Source organism: Pteropus medius, unplaced genomic scaffold, assembly GCF_902729225.1.
Source record: "Pteropus medius unplaced genomic scaffold, Ma_sr-lr_union100, whole genome shotgun sequence".
Classification (NCBI taxonomy): domain Eukaryota; kingdom Metazoa; phylum Chordata; class Mammalia; order Chiroptera; family Pteropodidae; genus Pteropus; species Pteropus medius.
In genome coordinates, this window is record NW_024352787.1 from 18629750 (window position 1) to 18652556 (window position 22807).

At 35.5% G+C, this 22807-nt stretch overlaps 1 protein-coding gene and 1 pseudogene across 2 annotated transcripts in view; both read right to left on the reverse strand.

Moving 5' to 3' along the window:
- RALA (RAS like proto-oncogene A) overlaps positions 1 to 22807 on the reverse strand; it is a 67218-nt gene that overhangs the window by 18368 nt on the left and 26043 nt on the right. The window contains exons 2-3 of one of the 2 annotated variants that reach the window (XM_039849587.1): positions 11584 to 11673; positions 130 to 282 (exon numbers count right to left, since the gene is read on the reverse strand). In XM_039849587.1, coding sequence (XP_039705521.1) covers positions 130 to 243 — 114 coding nt within the window. In that variant the 5' untranslated portion in view covers positions 244 to 282; positions 11584 to 11673. The remainder of the gene's footprint in view (positions 1 to 129; positions 283 to 11583; positions 11674 to 22807) is intronic. The other variant, XM_039849586.1, reaches the window with a different exon arrangement.
- Positions 6136 to 6251, reverse strand: LOC120592046 (uncharacterized; annotated as a pseudogene).

A 22807-nucleotide genomic window follows, 5' to 3' on the forward strand; every position in this document is an offset into this window, starting at 1 on the left:
CTTAAAATGGAAAAAAAGACGACTCCTTTCGAGATTCAAGAAATCCATCCAAAATATCACCAGAATTAATCTAGAGAAATACTCTTTGAAAGCCCAAACTTTGATATTCATTATAAAATCAGCACTTACCTCATCATACATGAACTGCAGAGTCAGAGCAGACTTGCCCACACCACCACTGCCCACCATGATGACTTTGTGTAAGGCCAAAGAATTCTGACCCTTGGGCTTATTTGTGGCCATCCTGTGTCACAGAATTGTCACCAAAAGATCAAGAGGAATCTAAAAGGAAAGAGAGAATAAGTAATGCTTAGTACATTCTTCTTTATAATTCCAGTGTGGGAAAGAGGTATGATGTCCTTAGGCTTCAAGATACTAGTTTTCATTCTGCAGTGATTTTAAACAAATGACAAATGAAGTAGGCTCATTTAGAGGAAGAACTACTTGTCAGAGAACACCTCAGTGATAATACAAGTATATATCTTAAGGTCATTTCTCTTATTATAATAGTTTTCAGTAATAAGCTGTGACCAGAAGTGAAAATTTCCCAGCGCAACCACACGCTAACAATGGAGAACAGCTGTATGAGAATATAATCACACAGATTATGAAAACAGGCTAAATGATCATTTTGTTTTTACATTAACCTTTACTAGTAATAATTAAAGAGAGGTTTCTTCTAATTCCAGTAAGAAATAACTGACAAAAGAGGAAAAAAAAAAACCTTGCCAACTGAAAGGCTTACTTACTTACTGCCAGTTTATAAAAAAAGAAACTGTATCCTAACAACTTGGTGGTAGAATAATCAATGGAATCCAACACTGCCTACCCCAATTCCCAAGTATCCTATGACACAAACATATGTGTACCAGGTTCCTCCAGAAGTTGTAGTGGTAAGGTACACTAAATGCACCCAGTTTCCTTTTGCCCTGGTACCAGGCATTAGAAAAAGAGGCCATGAGGTCACAGCAAACACTGAGTCTGTGTGGAGGCTCGAGCAAGGACTTTCTGTCATTAGAGGATTCGGGTGGATTTTACCCTTCTTTCTCAGAATCTCTTTGATTTGTTTCAGTTACAGATACAGCTTCCCCAAGTTGTAGCTTACAGGACTACACTCCATCATGCCTACCTCCCTATTTTGTGCCAATCTCTCCCAGCTCAGCTGTAACAGACCACACTGGTCTCCTTCAGCCCTTCATATGCTCTTCTCCACCTCTTGGCCTTTGCCATGCAGTTTCCTCCATTCAGCATATTCTTATTATAGCTGGCTAACTCCTCTCGTTTTTTTGGGTCTCAGCCTTACCCGAAACTCTCCCTTCCCCTGTGGCTCATTATAGTATTTGATACTTTTCCTTCATAATCATTATTAAGTAGAAATTGCTTGAGTGTTGTTTGATATGGGTCTTCTTCTCTAATATACCAGAAATATCTGTAGTGCAGGGGCTACATCTGTTTGGTTTACTTTATGCTTAATGTAAGTAACATGACTTGGCAAAATCAGCCATTCAGTTCATGTGTTCACTGAACAAATAAACAAATGTTCGAAGTCTAACTTAACCTTCAGAAATGCTTTAGACTATAATGGTGGGTAAAGCAGCTTTTGCAACTAGAAACTCAATCACAAGTTTGGGCAAGGACAGTCTGTCTGGTGTCTGTGCCTCACACGCTATCTGTATAGGGCACTCGAGAGCTGGGCACTGCTTTAGGCCAGACCCAGAAATCATGTCCATATGCCTTTTTGCCCAATACAGAAAAGTATTAAGAAACAGACCTCCAACATCTTGCAATCCATTTAATAATATAAACATGTTAACATACTTCTTTTGAGGCTGCTTTTAATCTCTATGGAGCATAACAGATCTCACTGTATATGCAATTTTTGATCTCGTTCTTACTATATCATAAACATTTTAGCAGAAGCAGCTTGAACTGTGAAACATATGGTAAGGAATCCATAATTGGAGGCTAGTTCAATTCAACTCAACAAACAAGGATTGAGTCTTTTTCCTGGGTACCAAGGACATGATCATGAGATTTTGAATGACTATCACTGCTCAGAAATAGTGAAAATAGTATACTTCAGATAAGTAACTAAAAGTCTGAAAGATACCAAGTCTAAGCAAGTTTATGGAGTATTCTGTTGCTGGTGTACCTAAATAAACTAGAAAATGACTTGTCACTATTATGATCCTTATTTGGCAGCTGTAATCATTTCATGGCTATGTAACTGCTGTTTTATTTCTAAACAGTAAGTACTACATGTGCTCAAGCTATTACCATATCAATTAATACTCTAAAAATTGTGTGTATGCTCATTTTAAAAGCAAAACATTTACCAGTCACATCAACTGGGCTAAAAACACCTTCCCTTACAGAACAATTTAAAATGTAGTCTGTGACTTAGAAAAGGCAGAGGGTCCCAAAGACATTTTTCCAAAGTGCAATTAATTATTCTCTAATAATTATGAGCTGAACATTCCATACTTCCAAGAGGATCTCTAGGAAAAGAAGCTCCCTCCAAAGATATACTCCTCTCCCTGCATTTCAAAACCTTTGCATTCCATAGCTTAGCTTCCAACCCCTAGTCTATATGCTGTTTTGATTATAAATAACTCAAAGCCCCCGCCTACCAGGAACTTCAGACAAATACATACATAAATAAGAAAATTCCATTTTTCATGCTAAGTGCAACAAAAACACAGTAGTCAAACCTCCATCTCCTTCTTTTAAGGACACTTGTGATTACATTTAAGGCCCAGACAGACAATCCAAAATAATCATCCCATCTCAAAATCCTTAATTTATTTAATCACACCTGCAGAGTCCCTTCTACCTTAGAAGGTAACATTCAGATTCTGGGGATTCAGACACGGGTATCTTGTCGGGTCATTTAGTCAGCTTATCACATACAGGAAGTGGGTCAACGCACTTTAGATCACATATCTCAAATCCCAACTCTAAGTTCTCCATTTTAAACTTTAAGAAATTTTCTAACAAATGATCAATCTAGTTCTCCTATACTTGATAAGGAATACTCTACCAAGTAAGATATCAAACACTCCTTTGCCCACCGAAAATAAAAATCCCAATGATTTTTATATTTCTAGAGTTCATTATCATCTGCTTAGACTTTTGTAATAGAGACATTTATTATTAAACTTTAGTCTAACAAAAATATTAGATGGTACAAGATCTTACTGAGAGTCTTTTTTAATAAAGAGATTAAATGAAGCATTTCCCTCCTCTCCAATTTGAATAGTGGATTAAAGGTGTATGATCACTAAAGTTTAGTCCCTATCAAATCATTAAAAATCATAACTAATCACAAGTAGGCAGATGCCAAGTTAGTAAATTACTCTCAAAAAGGAAAGTATTTCATATAAAAAATTTCACACATGACACTCCCTATGTGTATTAAGAATAACTGCTCGATAAAAACAAAGAGGAATTTAGTCTAAAATGAACAATTTTAGAAGAGTTAGAATATACTTGACCAAGAAAGCAATATACACAATTCTATTTTAAAAGAGATTTACGATTATTTAGGTTTATTACCAGGTACAGGTATATTTTTCCAAACATTCAAAGAACAGGTGTATTATCAATACTATTTAATATTCTAGAGCATAGAGAAAGCTTCCAAATTCTTTTTAGAGAGCTGGGTTCACACTGATATAAAGTCCTAACAAAGAGAGACTAAAAGAAAAGTAGATTGACTGACTTGTGAAAATAGTGTGAAAATTCTAAATAAAAAAAATGTTACCATATAAACCAAAGTGACCAGGTGCAATTCAGATATGCAATAATGGCTTTATATTTTAGGAAGTCAATATAATTATTGGTATTAATAGAAAAATCATATTATCTCTATAGGATCTGGAATGATAGTTGATAAAATTCAAAGTCTACTGCTTGAAAAAAATCCTTAAATAAAGTAGAAATTTACTGGTATTCACTTAATACACACAGAAACTGGCTATCTAAAAACCCAAACCATAAAAATATCATGCTTAATGATGAAATAAAAGCATTCTCATCAATGTCAGGAGTAAGATAAGAATGCCCACCATCTTCACTTTTATTTAACATTGTGCTGGAAGTAGTATCTGATGGTATTAGAAAGAGAAGGAAGGAGGCAAATGAGCATTACACACAGATATTATTTTATACTTGGGCCAAAGGAATCAACTGAAAAATTGCTATCAACAAGAGATTTAAAGGGTAACCGATATATTATAATCAATATATAATATGTAAAAAACATATAATCAATACATTATATAAAAATAAATATAATACAGAGTATATACTAAGAATAAAACTAATACAAACTATATAGATATACATGAAGATAATAATGATACTCAGATAACATAAAGGGTGACTTGAGTAAATCAAGATAGGTCCTGCTCTTGGGACAAGAAGATGGTATATTGGTAGAGGCACAAGATCTCGATAATGAAAAAAGTATTAATTATTAATAGATAAAATTTCTTCATGATAAAAAATAATGGTTCAAAGACTTTGGAGTCATCTGATCTACCTCCTAGAGTATTCTTTACCCTTAATCTGTGAAGAGAATTTCTGATGTTGAAAACTTGCTTTAACTTTTTCTTTGAAGGCAGGTTGATTTATATACAATAAAATCAACCTTTTAATGAGTTTTGATAAATGTATAGTCATGTAACCACCAAAACAATCAAGATATAGAATAATTTTCATCATTTTAAAGCATGCAATCAAGCTCTATAGGAGCAACATGCAAAGTCCGAAAGTCCCTGAGACGATGTTTACTTTTGAAATGTAACAACTTAATATTTTCTAATTATCCAAACTGCACTAAATAAGGAGAACACAAAATTATAACAAAGACTGAACTAAGGAAAGTACTATTCTGTCTTAAGGGTACAGTAATTGAAAACTGTTTAATGATGGCTTAACATTTTGCCTTGTCTGCATAATAAAAATTTATTTGTATGACTTGCCAGACAGCCTGTCAGACATCAAAGTAAAGACTTAACAATCACAAAGGCTTAAATTTATCTCCTTGGGACTCAGCTTGTTTGTAAACATAATGCTAAGATGAATAAAATAACACATGTAAGATGTTCAAATATACATATTAAGTATGGGTAATGTAAACATTCAGCTATCTTCAGAAGACTTTACCTTTATATACAATATAATCGGCTCCCACTCAGTGCAAATTACCAGCAACACAAAGGTAAGGCCCTCACCACAGTTAAAACTAACAAAAAATTTCCAGAACTCATGAAGAAGTGATGGCTAAGCTAAGACTTGAAAAACAAAAATCGGCAGACCACGTTCACCTGGGGGTGATGGTGAGCGATAAAGCTATAAAAAGTAAAAAACAACAACAACAAAAAAACAGAAACAGAACTTTACATACCAGGAATTAAGATTTTATCCTCAGAGCAATGGAGAACCACCAATTTTTAAGTGAGAAATTATGACTCAGAAGGCAGAGAGAACATCTGGAAGGCTACAGGACAATGATGACTTGGGTTTGGACTAAGGAGGAAATGTGGATGAATTCAAGAGCTATTAAGGAAAAAGTCAACCAAATCTGGGAACAGATTAGATGTGAGGGGTGAAGGAAAGGGAAAATTCAAGCCAAATTACCCAACTATCTGGCTTGAGTGGATATGAGTAAGGAAAAGAGGAACAAGCAGCTTTTCTTTTAGGGAGTGTGGGTGGTGAGAAGAGTTAATGAAAGGAAATGATGGAAACCAGTATTGATCTTTTAACAGATCAAAATATTTTAAAAGCATCTAAGTACAGTATAGCTTAAGGATAAGCAGTTTTCTTAATCTTGGCCCCAATGGTTTTGCCACCACATTATGACTTAACTTGAGCAATGCTGAAAAATAAGTAAAGGGTGGAACTTGAAAGGTGAAAGATAAACTACTATTTACAGCTATTTTAACATGTGTCTTAAACTCTTAAATGTGCTTTTAAAATAGATTTTGTTGTTTAGGAAAACATTTAATAATTATTTATTGTAAAGAATATACCTTGCTTCTGTATTCCTATGCTAACCCTGGAAGGATACATAACAGTAATCTTTTGAATTTTATTTTTTAAATTATTTTTATTATTTATTATTATTATTTATGCCTACAGCACCTGGTCTTCCTAGGTGGTCTCTCATCCAAGTACTAACCAGGCCCGACCCTGCTTAGCTTCCAAGATCAGACATCGGGCTTGATCAGGGTGGCATGGACGTAGATCATGGAGCGTGGCTCCACTGGAGCGCGAACCCAGGACCTTCTGTGTGTAAAGCAGACGTGCTAACCGCCACACTATGGAACCACGTCCTTGAATTTTAAACTATGTGACTATAAAACCTATCTGGAAATTAAATAAATAAAAGGTTATTACTGAATTAGGCTACAAAATTGGATGAAGAAATATTCAAAACCTGATGCTTCATCAAGTTAATAAAAAAGTATAATTCATATCTGCTTTAGGTTTTACTGTGTAAGACCTATAAACTAAGTGTATATAAAGTTTCTCTAATTGATATCTTTATGAATTTGATATTGTCTATGAAAGTTTTGCTAATTTAATATAACTGGAAAAAAAACTGGATTAACCATGCATGAATGATATAGCTTAAAAATTATTCAACTAAGAGTTATATTAACACACATATTAGAATGCTGACAAAAAGTTTAACAGAAGTCATTAGCAAACCAAATATTTTTTAAAAATCTAAGTATATATGAAGATGCTTTTTTTTTTTTTTTAGTTTTACTTTTATTAGCATTTATGTGATGCTAAATTTACTCCTGGGCCATAATATTTTTTCTTCAGTTTCTTCTGGGATCTTTTTCTTCTGTGCAACCTCCTTTTCTGGTTTAGGAACAATCTGCTCTTTTTCAGTAAGGATCATCTCAATGAGGCAAGGAGAGCTCATGTAAGGGTTAATCCGTCCATGAGCTCTGTAAATTCTGTGCTGCATCTTGGGAGCTTTGTTCACCTGGATGTCTAAATCCCATTTTTTAATGTGTGTATCACTACTAAGTTAGCTCTCTCTTTGTATAGTGGCTTTTCTAATCTTTTAGTTTGCTTTTGGATTTCCTTTGTTTCTTTTTCCTATGCCTATTTTCTGAGTCAACATATATTTATTGTGAGTCAAATAGTGTGCTGGGCATTGGGACAGGGTGGTGGGTGGGTACATGGATGAGCAAGTCAAAACTGCTGACTTCAAGGATCTTAAGATCAAGTACAGAGATGTGGGGGGAATTATTAAGTTGTAACAGACAAGCTTGCCTTTTGCATAACTTTTCATTTAAGTTATACTTTATTTTCTATGTCGTTTTGTCGATTTCATAGCTGCAATTTTTAATGGCTATTTGATATATCATCCTATAGATGAAGAGCAGCTTACTTACCAAATCCTGTAATAAGATATTAGAGCTAGAATTATTAGAGTTTAGAATTATTAGACATTAGAGTTTAGAATTATTCACTATTATAATGAATGACCTTCTATTTCTACATTTAAAATGCTTTCCATGAAGCAGAATGTAAGAAAAGAAAATGAATGAGTGGTTTAAAGTTTATTAAGCACATGGTCCAACTGCTTTTCAAAAGTGCAATTGTTCACAACATTCATACTAACAATATTTTTTAAAAATCTGATTTTTGATATGATTACATAAAAAGGGTGAACATTTTTTCCATGTATTTACTTTGTGAACTGTTAATTCAAAACCTTTACTAATCTGGCAATAGTATCCTGTATTACATTTTGTATAATTTCATGTCACCATTGGCTAGGCTTTCTTTCTTCCTGCTTTCCCAGTCCACTGTAGCAGGTTTCCTCCATTGCTGGGTATACTTGTTTCCCATACCAGATCGGGAGAGGTAACAGACTTTGTGTTCATTGGCATTTTAATGGACATGCTTCCCTTCAGGGCTCAAGGGCCAGGAACAGGTTGATAGGGTGGATCTTTCTTCAAATACCAAAACAAAGACATATACCCTGGGTCACTAACTCTTTCATTAGAACTCCCAGTCCTCTTTAGGCTGAGAGTTTAAAAACAATTTTTTTGAAAGTAGATTTCCAAAATCAGCATGGGAATCAATGTTGCAATCTTTGTATGGGTTGGGTGTATGGGTAGAATATCCAGTTAGCTCTTAATACACCCTCTTTTAAATAAAATTATGTCCTATCATCTCTTCTGCTCTGTTCTTATTGACTTGAGCTTAAAGCCTCTCCAGGATTCCACTTGCGGCCTTCCCGTGTGGGTGTGCTGGGCAGAGGCTTCCTCCACCCTGATTCATCTATCAATGCCATTTATTTTGTTTTCTGGAGCCTGGAAAGTCTCTGCTTTGCTGACAGTCACTGTTTCCAGTCTCAGTGCTGTTATGAATTCACAAAATTCTGTCTGTAAAATCTTTTTCCTCTGTCATTTCACCGGGAGTTGGGGATACAAAGGAGTTAGATATATGAATTTAGATTACTGACCTTCACTGTAAATGAGTTAAAATCCTAAACTGACTTGATTTGGAATCCCCAAAATTTCAAATTTAGAAACCGTGAAAATCTCAATTAAAGACATCTAATTAAAATAAGCCTGAGTTTTAAAGAATATATTTATTTAGTACCAGTTTTAAGAATAAATCAGTTTCCTGATGTGAGTGACCAAAGAATCATAAATTTAAAATAAGATAAGATTAGGCAGCATCTGGCATAAAAAGGGAGTGGGAGTCAGGTACACGTTGGAGAGGAGAGAAAGGAGAGCCAGTAGTCATTCTACAAAGAAGGGCTGAGACAATTTTTAAAAAATGTTTCCTTCAAATTATTGAGATATGTTAGCTACAACTGAAAATTTGTAAGGGGACATATTGATCAGTCACAGCCCTGCAAATTAAGTACTGAACTATTTTTACAAATCAAGAATTTAAAGCTAAAGGTAAACTCTACAGTAACAAAAAAATTCTCTTTGTGCCAACTATCCTTTACTATAGCTCTTTTTTACAGACCACCTGCTGAGTGGAATTTTGTGGAATTGTGGCTCAATAGCCAATTCTTTTTAAGAAATAACATGGAGCCCTTCAAAAAAACAGAAAGAAAGAATATATACACTTTGAAATTCTGACTTGATCTATCCAGTCAGGTTAACCTCTTGTTATGTACTATAAATAAAAAGCTTACTGTAAGCAAATGTACAGAAAACATTACTTTTTAAATTAAAAACTTCCTCTGACAATATAAGAAATACATGACCTAAACTTATGTTTAATGGCAACTTAAATATTATCGAATAATTCTTCAATGCAAATTTGTTTACCAGGTAATTTCAAGGGCTATCTTGAATGCTGCTGAGAACTCTTAATCTTATCATTAACGTTGATCACTATCCTTACCCCTATTCTTCCTTATATACTTGCATGCACGCATGGGACTTGAGCCCCTTCTTCCCTCAACAATTTTTCATGATTATACAAGTAAGAGGTGCTCATCTATATAATGTAGAGAGTAAAGAGAAGAGGGGGAAAAGTCACCTGTATGGTTCTATCACCTAGTGTTAATATTTTTGAATTTTGATCTTCTATAAGACTATTTTACACAAAGTATTCAACCAATCATATGGTTGAAGAAGCTGGGAGAAAAATTCTAAGGAAAGCAGATAAAAAGAAAAATAAGATTTATCCTGGAGAAAGGAGAATAACACAAGAAAATATTTTCATTTAATTTCTTAAGTGTTTGCTCCATGTCATACTACTTGATTATCTTACGAGACTCCCAAGACTTTATATAACTATTATCTACATTTTACAGATGAGAAAACTGAGCCATATAACCTTTTTAAAAATGCCCAAATCACGTGGTTGGTATAGAATAAGGATTTTAAAAAATCCAGATCCTAAGCATTTACCATCTAAACTTTATGACCACTATGAAAGAAACTGATAAGAATGATCTTTCTACTAAGCTTGGGGCCCAATTTTAGAGGCAATTTCTTTTAAACATAAAAAGGTTATTTTTATGGGTAGCACAGAAAAGCTACCCAATCATTTTATTTGAGTAATAAAAGCCAATGATACCAAAACAGCAATAATCATATCCCTCCCAAAAGCCATATTACAATTTCATTAATGAACACATAAGTTCCACAAAATACAAACACCTGAATTTTACTTCTTTGAAAAAAAAGATCCATTATAGTTGTGTTTTATCCCAGAAATGATAGCTTAAGAATGCTATAATATAATAACAGGAATAGGCCCAATGAGAAAAGCCATGTAAATGACATAAAAAGATATTAGATACAATTCAATATTCTTTCCTGATAAAATTTTTTTCTGAGTTAAACAAAAGTACATATGCCTCATTTTTAAGGAATGCAAATTAGATTAAACAGCTAGGAAAAAACAGAATGTAAATTTAGAGTGAACATGATAGTGGGAGGTAGATAAAAAGCTCATTCTCTTTTCTGGATTTTAATATTCTTACCTACAGCTGCCAATGAACTAAGAAAAAAAATTATGCCCATAATTTTGGGCTTATTTAGAGCCCACTTACCCAGAGATTTCAAATCTCGCTAAGAACACAACACACAAATTACCAGTGAAGGGAGACAGCTACTGTTCAAAGAAATTCCCTTCATTTTCTTTTGGCTATATTAAAATTATAAATCATGTAGATAAGCTGCACTGTAAGTCAACTGAGTCAAGGTAAATTAATATTAATTAAACTGTGGCTTGCTTACTACTCTTAATTCTCTTTTTCATGCAAAGGCAAAAGTGTATTTGAAAAGCACAAAATCCTAAGTTTAAGTTTCATGAGAGATAAACTAGAAGAAAATGACTTGGAAATTCTCTGAAAATCATAAAAACATCTTGTAGCACTCTAGATTTTTCTTCCCAAGACTGAGTACTGATTCACTGGGCAAGGATGGGTACAGTGTATGTATATATTTCATAAAATGCTGCCTAGATAATTCTAATTTGCATCTGGCTTAAGAACTATCTCTCTGTATATCTATAAAGTTGAATCATATGAAATTGACAACATGAGATCTGTTTTTCACACATAAAAACAGTAATTTTGTATGGTTCATCTAATAGAAAGTGGCCAAGTTTAAAAACGACTAACATTTACTTTGTACCAGGTACTAAGCTCTTCATATCTGTTGTTGAAGTTTGACAACACTAGGCAAAAGGTAAGAAAAAATAAACCTGGACTTTGTATGGGGAGGTAAGGGAGACAGAGAAGGAATTGATAGAGTGGAGGAGCTGAGTCAGGGATGATGCCACTGGGCAAAATATTGTTATGTTTGGGATAAAGACCACTGGGGTTACAGACAGACTGATGAAGGCAGGAGAAGAGACCGGAGAACATTAATTTAAAACAAGACTCACATTTAGTAATTTCCTATGGGGTCAAGGAAAGGACAACTCTCCTCAATCATTTCCAATATGTCTAACAGCAAGAATATGGACTAGAATTAGAATGCACATCCTATTACTCTGGGGGCGGGGGGTGGAGGGTGGTGGTGAGGTGGGAGAGAGTGAGCAAGAAGAGTGTTCTCTCTTTAAGGGACTTACTGGATATAGTCATGGCTCATGAGGAATGATCAGGAATCACAGGCTGAGCAGCAAGCTGATGCACAAGTAAACCTCCAATCTTTTCGATCACTAAAAGCCAATCATACATTTAAAGTTAAAACATTAAACACATGTGCCTAAATTCAAACTAGTGGTCAGAAGCAAAGTTGTAGCATCTCATTTGAGGCTTCTAAGCTTCGACTAATATAGAGAGGACAATCTGATGATGAAACAGATAACATTTGGAAAGTCCAGGCCCCACAGAAAGTGAGATATTCTTGGGGACCTCATACAATAGCCTTAAGTATACTAGTCTATTTCTTCCAATTTTACATGTGATATGATTTCAAGTTACTTTCATTTTTACCTAGAAATTTTACTGCAAAGTATTTTTTAAGTTAAGTAAATATAAAGCACCTAAAGAACTACAGAAGGTAGTCTTAAAATAATCCAATTCTCTCATTTTTCATGTGAGGAAATAGGGATTGAGGAAAGTCACAAGAAATTCCACAGTAAGTTGAGGTAGAGTTAAAACTGGAACTGACTCAGGCAGATTCTATGTACCTGTGGCCAGTGTAGTTAGATCAGATGTGAAATCCCTGTGTATTTGCAAATAAATGACTTTTGATGCCAATATAATATCCCTTACTCTCAATTCTTTCACTCTACCTCTAAATTTAGAGTTCAGGTCAAGGGATGGGCTGAGTATGTTTGTTTTACTTAGTAACTGGTACCCATTTATAGGCTTTCACATTAACCAATCCATCATACTGGAAGACTGAGTTTAACCAACAGAGTCTGAGTTTAACCTCCTGAGGGACTGGCCTCAATGTGATCTAGTAGTGTCATGTTATGCCAAGGATTCAAAAACACGGTCTTGGTTACACAGTGACAGGTGCTGTATGACGACAAAGAGACTTGTTACAATAGACTCTAACAACAAAGGATTCTGGTTGCTAGATAATTGGCTGTTTCTCATAAATCACATTTCTTCCTTTCTGGGTTCTTGCTGTCATCAAGAATCAGTAGTGATCTCAAAGAGAATCACAACTAATCCTTAATTAGTAAACCTTGACTGTAAAGATTCGAAGAGAAGAAAAATAAAATATGAAAGCTCTTACATGCTATTTTACAAGATTTTATACTGAGAAACAACACGCATGAATAGATGAGGCTTGTTTAAGTCCAATCGTCTAAATTCTTAGGCCTAAATATAGCTGTCATTCTCATAAATCCAAGAAATAATCAGAAGCAAGAAAATTCTGGTAGTTCTTAACTTTGAATTGCTAATAATATTTCAGTTGATAGGATGTAAATATATACCAAGCATGGGAACAACTGAAGATACCAGAATGAAGATTTTAACCCTGCCACTTCAAAACACTATATACTAACTAAAATAGTGAAGGAATGCATATGAAACCCCTTATTATAATATTGCCTGTCATTCATGTAAGTATCACAATAAAAAGTAAAATTATTTTCACATGGCTTACTTAAAATTCTTCGACGACTCCACATTGCTCTTAGGTTAAAATCTAAATTCCTTAATACTGTCTCTCTGTATTATTTGCTCCTGCTCATTTCCTTTTTCATTCTTCTCCCCTTAAACCTTATACTTTGATCTGACACATTTTTCAATTTCTACTAATAAAATATTTGTGGACAGTATAGGTAAGTATGGCTTAAATGATAATAAGTAAAGTGCATTTATATGTAGTTGAACAATGGTACCAAGAAAGGTTAACAGAGAATAGTATGGGTAAAATTCTGAGACATTCTCCCAGGAAGAATAGGAACCCCAGTTAAGAATTGCTGATTGAGGAGATGGTCAGGGAAAGGAGAGCCAGCAAAAGAGAGAGACTGCCCCCCCCCCATCTGATAATGCTACGTTGTATTATCTGGAGTTACAATGCATTATGTATTATGGATAAATTGAACACTGGTCTTAGATGCTAAGTGTGCTTTTACGAGACTCGTTTTCAAAAATAGCCCCTGAAAAAAATAAAATAGAATTGTCAAAGAGAATTTTGCTAAGTTGAGCTGATACTTCATGCAATTTTCTTAAATACAACCATGTCAATGTTATATAACATTTGACTAGACAGAAATTCAATCTTCTGATAAGTCATTTACTAAAATCACTATAGCAGGTGGGAAATCTCTGCCAAACATTTTTTTACTTCTTACTTTATATATGTATTATGAGGCTTAGGAGTTTGAGGGATATTAGATGTGCTACGTTCTTATATCCAACACAACAGGTTTATGTAAGATATGTTTATAGTGACTCGACTATATCTGCAAATTCACTGAGGACATGAATATTCTAGGCCCCTTTGGAACCAATGACGTTTACGAACCCTCAACACAGAAATGCCGCCATGGTCCTAGCTGGGAACTAATATAAATGTTACAAAGCTTCTACTTAGTTACTGCTTTGGCTGAACTTGTATGCGAATTATTAGCAAGAACTGATATTTTTTTTTAAAAGGCTGTCATAATCATGGTTGTGTATAGAGAATTAATGGCAAGAATATTTCTTGTAATAGTATTCATAATAATAATAATAATAAACGAAGGATTAAATTATGCATATCATACAATGGATTATAAAACAATTATTAAAAAAATTAGTGAGTACTAAATGACATTGAAAAATGTTCACGAAATATGTGAAAACAGTTTACAAATAGATTTCTGTATAAACTCTTAAAGAGAAATGCATTAGTTCAAACAAGAAAAACATTATATAGCAAAATAAAATTTAAGAGTAATCTAAACAAGAAAGTGAAAAATGTTTAATTTCTAGAGTTTTTTGTTTATTCCAGTCTTTTCTGTATTCCAGTTTTATACCATGAATATAATCACTTTTGTAATCAGAAAAAAAAGCTTAGTAAACAAGAAAAAATATTTAAAATGTGCAGTTGGGCTTTAATGTAATCAAACTGTCACAAATAGCTGTTATGGGCCAATTATGAAAACAATGGTTACATGGCAAAGCTGGACGTACACAAGGTCACTCTCAATTTTGTAGACATTCAAGTGGGTCTGTGGTAGCTACACTTCAAGATGGCTCCCAATGATCCCCACACTTCTGAAATCACCCCTATATTGTACCAGCCTTGATCTGTGTGACAAATGTAATACAGCAGAATTGAAGGCATGTCACTTCTGAGATTAGGTTATAAAAGACTGTGGCTTCTGTCCTAGGCACTCTGTCTCTTTATAGGGGAAACCATGTTGTGAGCAGTCCTATGAGAGAAACCTATGTGGCAAGGAATTGAAGCCTCCTGCCCTGTGAGTGAGATAGGAAGCTGACCCTCTAGACCTAGCCAAGTCTCAGATGATGGCAATTCTAGCCTTATGAGAGACTGAGTCAGAACCATACAGGTAAGCTGTTTCCAATTCCCCAGAAACTAACATAATAACTGTTTGTTTTAAGCTAAGATTGAGGCAATTTGTAACATAGTAATAGCTAACTACTCAGTTAGCTTCTAGCTTTGGAAAAAGTACCTAGGCCAAAACTCATTTTGCTTTCAATTCAAGATTCTGATTTCCTATCTTGTCTGACCCAAACCACAAATGATATTTGAATACCTTTTCAAAATGTTCAGTTCCCTAGAGCTGCCTTCTAGTTCTTCCCCTCTCCTACTCATATTTCATCCCATCTTCTCTTTTGGTTACCATAAATCTAAGGTCGGCAAACTCCTAAAAAGAGCCAGACAGTAAATATTTTAGGCTTCTCTGTAGCAAATACTCAACTCTGCCTCTTTAGTTTGAAAACGGCCATAAACAATATCTAAATGAATGGGTGTGGCTGTGTTCCAATAAAGTTTTATTTCAAAAACAGGTAGTAGGCTGAATTTGGATCTAGAACTGTGGTTTGTCAATCCCTGCTATGAACGAAACTGATCAAGATCCTAGTAAGACCAATGCTTCCACTCCTTCAATAGATCCATCCCCTCTAGGAAAATCAACAGATATTGCTCTGGAAATTCCCCCATGTGCCACCATGCATCAATTTCTCCTTCTCTATTAGATGCAAACTTGTTATTTCTATCTTAAAAAAAACAAAAACAAAAACAAAAACTCTCAAACATGGTTCCATTCCTGGAACTCACTACATCTAATTTCGTTCCTCTCCTCCTCTTCCAAATCTAGTCTTATCTGGCTTTTGTTAAGGTCCTCAATGATCTTCATATCACTAAATCCAATCATAAATTCTCAGGGTTCATTATACTTTACTTAGCAGCAGTTAACCAAGACCATCACTCCCTCTTAAAATACTTTCTTTGATTTCCAGGATACCACAACCACTTGGTTTTTCTCAAATCTCCATGGTTGCTCCTTTTCTATTTCTCTCTCATTCTAAATGCTTGGGTCTCTCAGGGGTTGGCTTGGACTCTTTTTTCTATCTATATTCATTCTCATCATGGGTTGCTCAGTATACTTCTTTATGGGATGACAGTAAAATTTATACTTTCAGATTTCATCTCTCCCTTGAACACCAGACCTATATTCAACTGTATACTCATCATCTTCAACTGGCTACCTAACAAATGTTCCAAACTTAACTGTTCAAACTCCAAACTGTCCAAAACTCAACTCCTAATTTCACCTACCTCAATGTGCCTCTCTCTCAGCTTTCTCCTCATCAGTAAATGGCCACCCCATTCTTCGTGTTACTCAGGCCAAAACCCTGGATCACTCTTAACTCTTCTTTCACAGGCAAAATCTGATCTGCTGGCAAATTTGCGAGCTCTACCATCAAAATATATTAACTCTTGAGAAGACGTCCCATGTTACTAGGAATAGAAGCCTTAAAATGGTCTATAAATCCCAAATTATCTTGCCATTCCTTTTACTAGAAGATTAACACAAGGCTTACTGCCTCACATCCTTTAGGACTCCTCCCTGTAGAATGTGACATTCACGAGGGCAGAAATTTTTCTTTGTTTAGTACCTGACTCATAGTAAATCCTTAAGAAATATCTGTTGAATGAATGAGTTAACTGTAAAAAGAGACAAAAAATAATTTCTAAGTTGCTGGGAAACTTATTGGCAAAACAAATTGTGTATATCTTTTTTCTCATTTCCCATTTTCATAGTGTTTTTTAAACATAATCAAAGCCCCTGATAACTTATAGTAAAAAGACTAGAATGTGAGTCAATGGACCTAGATTCTGCCACAAAAAGACTAGCTTTTCTAACTTACTGACCTCTAATGATCATGGTTTTCAGAGCTGTAAAATAAGAATTGAACCAGGAAACTTGGACACCTTTAAAACCTACAAACTTCAAACTTTGCATATGACTTCAGAGGCTTATGCGATGACAGATGCTCCTCAAACCACAGGATCTGACCACAGCCTCTATAAAGGTGTGTTGATAGGGAAGTACAAGTCTGACTTCCTGGAAAAAATGTCATGCTATATAGGAGAAGTGTCAAATCAGCTGATCAGCTTGTGACACAGAAGTGAAACAAACACTTATTTAAGGGCTTAAAATGTCCAAGACTTTGTTAGGTATTGAAAAGTTATCTTCTAGTCTTCAACAAAAACACTGGAAGGTAGGTAGGAAATTCCATTCTTTGTTTAGGTTTTTTGTTAATAGAGCATGCAAATGAGCACCCCAAAGTTATAAAACATGTCCAAGATCACACAGTTAATAAATGGCTGTTAGAATTCAAATACAGGTCTATGAAACTCCAAACCTATACCATTTCCAATGTACCATATGCCAGAAGTTTTAGTTATAAGGAAACAACAGATGGGATAGCCACAGATACCAAAGGAACCTTTTGATCAGATAGACAACTAGCTGGACTTTACCTCTACTATGTTTACAAAAATCATCTTCATAGCTGAGTCACAGGTCATTATGAAGGATACTTCAGGAATTCATAGAATAAGCCCCATAATGGCAGAGGCTGTGTAGATTTCCTACTAGAAAGAAACTGCTCATAAGCTGTTAAGTTCTTAATATAAATAATAGATATTTCTGATTATTTTTAAAGGAAAGGAAGCTAAAATTTGTGGATGAATGCCTATTGTGTTCTAAAACTTAACAGTATTTATCAAAATGATGCTATTAGGCAGGCAGGTATCAAAAGAAAAAAACAAGATTCATAAGACTGCACAAGGGATGATGTATCTTTGATATTAATAATCAGCTGAGCGAAGATGTGAATACAGCCCATCTTGTTTCCAACTGCTACTGCTTATATCTTGAATATTCACATACAACTCAAACTCAAAATGACTACAACGACCTGTTATTTCTCCTATGTTCCCCATTTCAATGAATGGCTTGCATCACCATCCACTCAGGCTCAGGTACTTACACCAGAAACTTCAGTTATTCTTGATGTCTCCTCTTTAACTTTTCATGTACAATTAATTGTTTATGTCTTAATACATCCCACCTCCTTAGTACTTCAAATCCAGCTGTTTTTTTCGACCCCCCTGACTCAATTTGGGACATCATCATATCAGCCTGGATTATTCCATGAGTCATTATCCTAGTGTCATAGCTTGACCACTTCTAATACAGTCTCTAAAAAAGTGATCTCGAGAGCAGGCTTATATGCACCCCAGGATGAATATAAAATGAGGCACTAGATAATGGGAAATATTAGAGCTTGTATGTGCACATTTCTAATCTTCAAAAGCAAATTACTTCTTTTATAAAAACAATGCATGACATGAAAAAATTATGCAAACATATCACTGATGGAGCTATGTGAATGAAGAAAAGAAGGATTCTAGGGTAAGCAGACAGAGGTAACATATTTGAAATTTATTTTCTGCATAATTTACAGCTACCATAACAACAGTGAACTGGAAATGCACAAAATATTATGATATAATTAATATGGTTCAATTTATAAAAACGAGACCTTTAAAATATGAAAAAGAGGGATCATATTCCCATTCATTTTGTGACTCCAAGATAATCTTGATATGAAATCTGAAAATGACAAAGAAAATTATAGACCAATCTCTCATGAACAGAGATGTAAACCCATTAAAGTATCAGCAGACCAAACCTAATGATATATTAAAAAGTCAATACACTGTGATCTAACTGGATTTACTCAAGAATGCAAGGTTGGGCTTCTGGTCAAGATAGCAGAGTTGGTAAATGCTGTGCTTGCCTCCTCTCACAACCACATTAAAATTACAGCTAAACTACAGAACAACCATCATTGGGAGTTGCCTGAAATCTAGCGGAACAGAAGTCCTACAACTGGGAACGCACAGAAGAGGCTTACTGGAGACTGGAACAGAGTTTCACTACAACCAATCACTTATACTCTGGCTGATGCAAGAACTGCATCAATCACTTTGGCCTTTCATTATAGCCTCTTTCTGAGCTGCAAATCACAACGGCCCATCCAGAAGCATTCACTGAATATTCATCACACACTACCAGTTAAACACATAACTTTTCAGGATTCAGGAAATAAACAGGTAAGAATTCTAAGCCACCTGTTTGTACCTTAACTTCACATGGTCAAGCTAAGTGTCTGAAATTTTGGACCAAATTAAAGTCTGTTTGTTAAATGTAAAAGATATAATTAAAGAGAAAAGTAATCTGTTTTACACAAATACATTGTAATTAGGTTCTGTTTTCTAACTTTTTAGTTGATTATATGGACCACCTACAAAAGGAAGAAAGTGAAATTTTTCCAATTAATAAATGACATTTTAGTTCTAAAAAAAAGAATGCAAGGTTGGTTTATACAATGTAATTCACAAAAGGGGAGAAATCATCTCAACAAATGCAAAAAATCTATCTGATAAAATTCAATATTCACTCATGAGAAAATCCTTAGCAAACTAGAAATGGAAGGAAAGCTCTTTGAACTGATAAATAATATTTACAAAAACTTTACAAGTGAAACAGTAAATGTTACTCTATGAGGTAAGGGATAAGACAAGAATGTTTACTCTCATCACTTCCAGTCAATAATGTCCTGGAGATTCTAATCAGTGCAGTAAGGCAAGAACGAGAAATAAAAGGCAAAAGACTGGATAGAAAAAAGTAAAACTGAGATTATTCATAGGCAATATTCCAAAAGAATAAGTTATCAATATTAACTGAACTTAGCAAAATTGCTAGAAATAAGGTCCTAACTTATAACATTATATTTCAATATATACTGGTTGTGAAAACCAGCAGAGGCTGGGGCTGAGTGAGCTGGAGGCTGCAGGAAGCGGAGACCTTCCTCTTAAAGGGCCCACGCCTGGCCTTACTTGCTGACAGACGTGCTCGCTCTGAGCTCCAGTGATGCAGCAACTGCTCAAGGGGCGCCAGGGACATATGGGGTGGTGCTGAACTGTCAGGCTCTAGGGCAAGGACTGGAGCAGCAGCTGGCTCCTGGATAGAGGTACAGGCAGAAGCCATCGTTCCTTTGTTGAGCCCTCACCCCTCCTAGCCTGCAGATGCAGCTGCTACCATACCTGAGCCACCATTAACCTGGATAACAAGGGTTGCTCCACCCAGGGGATTCCCTGGGACTCTGCTTCCACTAACTTGTGGACCCATCAAAGCCACTTCCAGTGATTTATTCCACACAAACCACTGCTTTGGCTTCTGCTGTGAACTTTCGTAAAATTTCTCAAAGGCTCATTAAACTCAAAGAAGCAGTATCTGGCCTCAGCGTGCCCTGTACCTCTTGCTGAGCAGCCCCAAGCCCCGCACCAGTGGCAGCTGGCCTCGGTTTCTGACTCAAGGCATTTATAAGCCCAGCATGGGTGGCAGTCACCTGTGAACTGCTTGGTGACCCTTACCAGGTGGCCCTGGAGGTACCCAGCTACGGCTGAACTTGGCCTGCAGTTGGACCCCTCCCAGGTCTGGGCCAAGGGCCCCCACAACACACCTACTACATAGAACCACTCTACTAAGACTGGGAGTCTTAGCAGTCCTACCTAATACACAGAAACAGACACAGAGAGGCAGCCAAAATGGGGAGACAAAGAAGCATATCGTACATGAAAGAACAACAAAGCTCCAGAAAAAGAATTCACCAAAATGGAGACAAGCAACATACTAGATGCAGAGTTCAAAGCGCTGGTTTTAAGGATGCTCAAGGAACTTTGGGGAAGAATAGATGAACTCAGTAGGAACTTTAAATGAAGAATACAATATCTGAGATGAAGAGTACATTAGAGCAGAGGTCTCCAACCCCTGGGCTGTGGACCGGTACTGGTATGTGGCCTGTTAGGAACTGGGTCATACAGCAGGAAGTAAGCAGTGGGCAGGCATGAGAAGTTTCATCTGTATTTGCAGCTGCTTCCCAGCGCTATCGTTACCACATCAGCTCCACTTCGGCTCATCAGGCATTAGATTCTCATAGGAATACCGGTCCCTGGTGCCAAAAAGGTTGGGGACCACTGCATTAAAGGGAATCAAGTGAGTGGATGAAATGCAAGATCGAATCAGCGACATCAAGGATGGGGTAGCAGAAAACACCCCATCAGAACAGCAACAAGAAAAAAGATTCCAAAAAAATGAAGATAGTTTAAGAAGCCTCTGGGACAATGTCAAGCGTAACAACATTTGCATCATAGAGGTACCAGAAAGAGAAGAGAGAGTAAAGAATTGAAAACCTATATGAAGAAATAATGACAGAAAACTTCCCTAACCTGGTGAGGGAAACAGACATACAAGCCCAAGAAGTTCGGAGAGTCCCAAAAAGATGCACCCAAAGAAACCCACACCAAGATACATCATTAAAATGCCAAAGGTTAAATTCAAAGAGAGAACCTTCAAAGCGGCAGGAGAAAAACAGTTAGTTACATATAAGGGAGCTCCCATAAGGCTCAGCCAATTTCTCAACAAAAAATTTACAGGCCAGAAGGGTTTGGCAAAAAAATATTCAAAGTGATGAAAACCCAGGACCTAAAACCAAGATTACTTTACCCAGCATAGTGATCATTTAGAATGAAGGACAGACAGCTTCCCAAACAAGAAAAAGCTAAAGGACATCATCACCACAGAGCCAGTATTATAGGAAATGCTGGAGAGACTTCTTTAAGAAGAAAAAAAAATATGTATCAAACATCTAAACAAAGAATGGCTATAACTACATATCTATCAACAAGTACTTCAAATGAAAAATAATTAAATGTGCCAGTCAAAAGATAGGGTGGCTGAATGGATGAGAAAACAAGACCCTTACATATGTTGCCTACAAGAGACTCACTTCAGATTGAAAGACAGACATGGAGTAAAAGTAAAGGGATGGGAAAAAATATTTCATGATGGATAAGTCAGAGAGGAAGACAATGTCATATGATTGAACGTATATGTGGAATCTAAAGAGCAAAATAAACAAATGAGAAAAAACAAACTCATAGATACAAAGAACATTTTGAGGGTCACCTGAGGGAAGAGGGTTGTGGAGGGTTGGTGAAAAGGAAGAAGGGATTAAGTTGGTGAAAAGGGGTAGCTACAAAATAGTCATGGAAACAGAAAGTATAAAGAATATAGCCAATAATATTTTAATAACTACGTATGGTGTCAGAGGGGCACTAGATTTATTGGGGTGATCACTGTGAGTTATATAGATGTCTAATCACTATGCTGTACACCTGAAACCAACTATAACTGAAAAATAAAAAATTTTTAATTTAAAAGAAATTGCTATCAATAGAGTAAAAAGGAAACTCATAAAATGGAAAATATCTATAAATAATATATCTGATAAGGCATTAATATCTAGAATATATAGAGAAGTCCTAAGACTAAACAACAACAAAACAAACTGGTTTAAAAATGGGCAAAGAAAAAAAAGGAAAAAAAAAAGTGGGCAAAGAACTTGAATAGACATTTCCCCCAAAGAAGATAATGAATGGCCAACAAGCACATGAAAAGATGTTCAACATTACTAATCAGGAAAATGTAAATCAAAACTTTGAGATACTACCTCACATCCATTAGGATGTCCACTATCAAAAATCAAAACCACAGAAAAGTGTTGGGGAGGATATGCAGAGATTTGAACCCTTGTGCACTGCTTGTGGGTTTGTAAAATGGTATAGCCACTGTGGGAAACAGTTAAGTAATTCCTCAAGAAATTAAAAATAGAATTACCATATGATTCATCAATTTCACTTCTAGATATATACCTAAAAGAATTAAAAGCAAGGTCTTGAAGAGATATTTGTACACCCATATTCCTAGCAGTATTATTCACAGTAGCTAAAGTATGGGA